This window comes from Amphiprion ocellaris, chromosome 10, assembly GCF_022539595.1.
Source record: "Amphiprion ocellaris isolate individual 3 ecotype Okinawa chromosome 10, ASM2253959v1, whole genome shotgun sequence".
Lineage (NCBI taxonomy): Eukaryota > Metazoa > Chordata > Actinopteri > Pomacentridae > Amphiprion > Amphiprion ocellaris.
Window position 1 is genome coordinate 8,173,503 of NC_072775.1, and position 6,000 is coordinate 8,179,502.

General features: G+C 43.2%; 1 protein-coding gene across 1 annotated transcript; it reads left to right on the forward strand.

The window, feature by feature from the left end:
- Positions 1-29: 29 nt before the first annotated feature.
- Positions 30-5,084, forward strand: LOC129349808 (collagen alpha-1(VI) chain-like). The gene is made up of 7 exons (XM_055014291.1): positions 30-37; positions 106-274; positions 683-780; positions 2,009-2,195; positions 2,281-2,452; positions 2,548-2,577; positions 3,328-5,084. Exons 1-7 carry the CDS (start codon positions 30-32, stop codon positions 3,930-3,932), a joined length of 1,269 nt encoding a protein of 422 aa, XP_054870266.1. The 3' UTR covers positions 3,933-5,084.
- Positions 5,085-6,000: the final 916 nt, after the last annotated feature.

A 6,000-nucleotide genomic window follows, 5' to 3' on the forward strand; every position in this document is an offset into this window, starting at 1 on the left:
TTCTTCATCCTCTTGGAATCACTTCCAGCATGCTGTGGTAAGTCTCGAGTCATTATCTTAATTTTTGCCCACACCCTGTGGCGACTGTGATGTTTATTCGTCGAGTTTGATTATATGTGTGTTTTCTTTTGTGTCTTTAGAGTGTAAATGTGCACCTGTGGACCTGGCCTTCATTGTGGACAGCTCAGAGAGTATCGGTGCCACCAACTTTGCTCTTGCCAAAGACTTTATCATCGCAGTCATTGACAGACTGGTCAAAGACCAGCAAGTCAAGGTAGCATCCCTCTTCAGTTTATCCTGGGTTTTGACATCTGACAACACTGTTTTTCATACTTATCCACCTTTGTGTAACCCTCTGTTGGATGACAGACCATTGACCTTTGTGGATTTTGTTGTTTATTCAAAATTACACCAAGAACGGTGCTAAAAGTGTTTTTCAGAGATGTTGTGAAATTCTTTGCCTTGAGAACATACCTCAAAATAGAAAGTGTGAATGAAAGATATTGTCTTGGGGTTTGGATCGTGCTTTTGATGTCTCTCCAGTGACTCTCCTCTTCCAGTTTGGATGTAATTAGTCAGGATGGGTGGGACGCAGCAATGTTGACAGAGGAAAACGCGTGCTTGTAGACATGACACACACAGACCAAAACACACAGTCACCATGCAGTGTTTTTCTTTCCAGTTTGCAGTGGACCAATCCACCGTGAGCGTTGTCCAGTACAGTGGATCACGAGCCCAAGAGAGCGTCAAACTCGTCAGCAACCTCACCGAGTTTAAACAGTGAGTTCACACACGTGGAGCAAGAGCCCTGCTGCCTTAATGCTTCATAACTTTGACTTTTTAGTGTTGTATCGATTCCGTAATGGTTCACTATCATCACTGATGTGACAATTAATAAGCAGGACAATTAATAATTAACAAAAAATATCAACTTTTGTACAATGGTGTGTCTGTTAATTGAGAAAGTGAGGGGATCAATTACAACACAACATACACCGAACAACAATATAAATACAGCATGCAAATAGTCATCTTCTCTAACCGAGAGAAAGATGAAAATCAGCTGTTTAAATAATGACAAATTCTCAACCAATGAGTTAATCCACACACTGGTCAGGAGAGGCTTTAAAAGACTGTAATCAGATATCAAGACCCAGACACTGCTTTCACCAGTGACTATAAAAGGCCACCTTAAAATGCAGCTATGTTCAAATAAAATAGGTCACACATGGAACGAGTTGCTGGCATACTGGATGCTGGTATATTCAGTTATAGCTGTAGTCAGGAACTTTAATGTCCACAACTCCACCATTTGTCATCAAAGAAGTCATTTCAGACGGATCTAAATGTCCAACAAAGTGATCCAGTGCCTGAAAATGTCCGTCAACTTCACCCAGTCCTTTAGAAAGAGTAGAACAACATTCCACAAGCTGCATCAACAACATTATTAACATTACATGTTATAGATTTGGAACTTGTTAGTGACTTGTGATTTCTGATCTGTTGGTCATTGCCAGTACACTGTGTGCCTGATTGTTTCATGACGTCCATTCTGTTGTTGAGATGCCTTCTACTGGAACAACAAAAACATATTCCTCTTTCGCTGAAGAACGATTGTATTAATGAAATATGAGATGCTGTGTTTATAGTTTGTTCAGTATGAATTGCTCCAAGGCAAAGGCAGTGAGTGCTTTCCAGCATACTCAAGTTTTACACTTATTGTCATTGTAGCATATTTATTGACTGTCATTCATTTTAGAAATATGTGTATTTGCTTTCTCTCTGAAAATGAACTGAATAGGCGAATACAGCTGTTGTATTTGTACATGCTAGAGCTTAGTTTAGCATAAAGATTGGGCAGAGGATAATTTTTCAATGTAACCAGTGCAGCTAACTCATGGATAGAAGACTTTATTTTCAAAGTGTGTATATTGTGTGTCTTTAAATCTGATTAGTTGTCTTATAAAGCGTTTCATTTTGATGCCATTGAATGTCTGTGTGTCTGCAGGGCAGTGAGAGACTTGCGCTGGCTGGCTGAGGCCACGTACACAGGAGAGGCTCTTGATTATGCTCTGAACGAAACAATCATAGAAATGAAGAAAGACAACAGAGTTGTCCTCGTTCTCACCGATGGACGTTCTGATATCTCCAGGGACAAGACTCCCCTCAACATACTCTGCGGTAAAAACCTCCAGGTGAGTCCAGCACACCTCAACTAACGCCGTCAATGTCCACATCACACCTTCCTATTGGCTCCAAAACCTTTGGCCTCTTCTGCAGGTGGGTGGTTTAGGTGTGAAGGACTACTCAGGCCGACAGCCCAACCAGGAGCAGCTGGAAGACGTGGTCTGTAAGAACGACCCCAAACCAGGTTTCTCCTTCGTCCTGGACAACTTTGCTGGGCTGCTGGAGGACACTTTCCTTCAGAACCTCACAAGCAGAATCTGTCAAGGTACAACACAGCTCCACATTAATGCACTCTCACAGTGTCAGTTAGTTGAACTCCCAATAGACTGACTTCTCTGTATCTTGTTGTTTCTCATCTAGAGAAGAGATGCCCGGACTACAAATGTTCCAGTAAGTCTGCTTTTCTTTATCAATATGATCTTCCATTTGTGGTTTGTTCTGGTTAAGATTTATTCCAATTTTAAATCTGGCGAGACAGTTTGTCATCTATAAGTCTGGTGTAATTTCCTTCACATTCTGTCCATCAGAATCAGAATCAGCTTTAATGGCCAAGTACATACACAACATGCAAGGAATTCAGATTTGGCTGTTGGTGTCACCCTAGGAATAAGGAAAGAGAAAAGAATATATAAACGTAATACTGCAAAATGATAATTGGTACAGTGATAATACAGTGGAAAAAGCAGAGAATACTGTTCTTAGTGCAAAAATAATGTAGATATCCATTGGTATGTTGTACAGGTGTGTAGGAATGGCTCAGCCGTTTATTAGGGTGATGGCAGTGGGGAAGAAGCTGTTCTTGTGTCTGTTAGTTTTACTTACGGGGCTCTGTAGCACCTGCCGGAGGGGAGGGGGGAGAACAGTTCATGTCCAGGGTGAGTGGGGTCTCTGATGATGTTCCCTGTCCTCTTCCTGGTTCTAGTGGAGGACAGTTCCTGGATGGACGGCAGAGGGGCTCCAGTGATTTATTCTGCAGTCTGTACTGTGCAGAAAAAATAATTGGAGCCTATGTTGGAGTCTGTTAGTTTTGTAAATATGTAGATGCATCTTTAGCTATGTTGGACTTTGTTGCCTCTACTCTGCTGCGGATCCACTGTAAAGAGCTTTTGATCAGATATATTCTGTCTGTTTCTGTTACAGTCTCTTTCGAAGAGGGTGCTGATATTTTGGTGATGATGGACAGCTCAGCCAGTGTCGGCCAGAAGAACTTCGAGACAAGCAAGATGTTTGTCCAGCGCCTGGCCGAGCGTTTCCTAAACGCTGAGAAGAAGAGACGTGCCATCGTCAGAGTTGGCGTGGCCCAGTACAGTCGCAGCGCCCGCATGGAGCAGGAGCTGACCACCAACCTGACCCTGCTGACCCGTCAGATCAACGATGCAGCCTTCCAAAACGACGGCACCAACTTGCTGGATGCCATAAGATTTGCCATCAATAATTTACGCAGTCGTGGAGACGCATCCGGAGGCAAGAAGAAGCTGGTGCTGTTCTCCGACGGCAGGTCTCAGAGCGTCAGCGAGCCCGAACTGCAGAGGCAAGTCCGTGCGGTGGTGGACGCCAACATTCAGCTTTTCGTCATCTCGGCCGGCAGCCAAGTCAATGAAGCCAACCTGCGCACGCTGGTGAGCCGGGGGCGGCAGGACGACATCAGCTACGCTCAGCGCCACCTGTTCCGGGTCCCAGATTACTCCTCGTTGCTGCGCGGCGTCTTCTACCAAACCGTCTCCCGTAGGGTTTCCCTGCCCTGAACGCAGGGCCAAGAACCACACGCTTTAGATTTTTAGTCCCATTATGAATATTCAGTCTCACTCATTTACCATACACTGTGTTCTAAAAAGCAATGTCACAATTGAATGTCTAGCAGACAAATGTAAATATTTTTCATGAAAAGTCCAGAAATTTTTTTACCCTGAGTTCATCCTCCAAGGCACCATCTCAGGCTGTGTACGACTCTATATCAAGATGCTGACCTGAAGTTTAGCGCTTGCCTTTTCTGCCTTGGAGGTAAAGTTCGAGTAGAAAAGTCTCAATCAGCTTGACTCACTTTGGTCCTGGAGAGCCATCAGTTCTGATCATATCACCATAGCGTTTATCTGCATTAGGCTGATTTCTACTCAGGTATTCCCTGTATCACTCTCAGCTTTACCACCAGTGAGGGCTCATTGAGGCCGCACTTTCTCGTTTCTCCAGGACCGAAGTTCCTGCTGTTTGAATGGTTCTGTTTAGAGTGTAATGTGGACTCATTTTTGCAGCTCTTACCGTTCTTTCAAGTGGTGTCGGATGCATTGTGTCATAATCTTAATGTGAAGCACAGCTGTGAACTGAAAACATAGACTTTAATTGGTGATTTCTTGCAGCACTTCATTGACCCGCAGGGCTGGCTCTTTCTTAATTGCTGTCTAAACTTTATTTTAAGGTTTGCCCCCATTAAAATATGTTGTGAAACTTAATCTGAAAGGCAATGACATAGTCCTGACCTGCAGATAAATGGCACCCGACATCACTTGAAAGCTCTATTAGATCACCAAAGCAGGATGTGATATCAGGCAAACCTTCAAAGAAAACCAATCAGTTTTTCAGCTGGTACTAATAAGGACATGACAGCTGGACTAAACATGTGTGTTTCTGTGTGTGTCGGTGTGTGTGTGTGTGTGTGTGTGTGTATGTGTGTGTGTGTGTGTGTACATCGTTTACATGTATGTGTGTGGTTTTTTACGCGTAGCCTTGAGCTTCCATAAACAGTTGTGTCGAGGTCACTGGTTCAAATCCAGACTAACAGAATGAGAGAACCCTGTTCTTTATTGTCCGTGCAGCAGAGAAGCCTCAGTCGAACACACACACACACACACACACACACACACACACACACACACACACACACACACACACACACACACACACACACACACATACCTTTGCACTTCATCAGTGAGGTAGGAAAACATCTGTCACAGTTAAAGGCTGGAAAACAAACCTAATGGGGCGCATGATCCCCCTCACACCCACACACACAAAGAAAAACACCTTTTAGGTCCCTACAAGTGTAAGTTCCACACTTTTTGTTGTCATGAGTGGCTCAGAGTCACTGAACTGTCGGTATTATCTGTGGTGCTATTAGTCTGTGTATCAGCCCCTGCCAGTGATGTTAAAGAAGATATTTTTACCTGAGGAAATACAGCCTCAGTAGTGTTGTAAGAGCTCCTTCAATAAAGGTTGTTACACCACAAGCGTCTCAGCTCACTTTTGTTCCTACACACTTCTGAAACCAGTTTACAAAAATGTATTAATACACATGTGGACAAAATTGTTGGTACCCCTCGGTTAATGAAAGAAAAACCCACAATGGTCACAGAAGTAATTTGAATCTGACAAAAGGAACAATAAAAATTCTATGAAAATTAACCAGTGAAAATCAGACATTGCTTTTGAAATGTGGTTCAACAGAATTATTTTAAAAAACAAACTCATGAAACAGGCCTGGACAAAAATGATGGTACCCCTAGAAAAGACTGAAAATAATGTGACCATAGAGACATGTTCAATCAAGGTGTGTCCTCTAATTAGCATCACAGGTGTGTCCTCTAATTAGCATCACAGGTGTGTCCTCTAATTAGCATCACAGGTGTGTCCTCTAATTAGCATCACAGGTGTGTCCTCTAATTAGCATCACAGGTGTCTACAAACTTGTAGTCAGTTGGCCTGTTTATAGGGTTACAGTAGTCACTGTGCTGTTTGGTGACATGGTGTGTACCACACTAAACATGGACCAGAGGAAGCCAAGGAGAGAGTTGTCTCAGGAGATTAGAAAGAAAATTA

Excerpts from the sequence above, each read along its gene's own strand:
- LOC129349808 (XM_055014291.1), top strand. Across the intron at positions 2,196-2,280 it reads TCTGCGGTAAAAACCTCCAG|GTGGGTGGTTTAGGTGTGAA; the intron begins GTGAGTCCAGCA and ends CCTCTTCTGCAG. Across the intron at positions 2,578-3,327 it reads CCCGGACTACAAATGTTCCA|TCTCTTTCGAAGAGGGTGCT; the intron begins GTAAGTCTGCTT and ends TTTCTGTTACAG.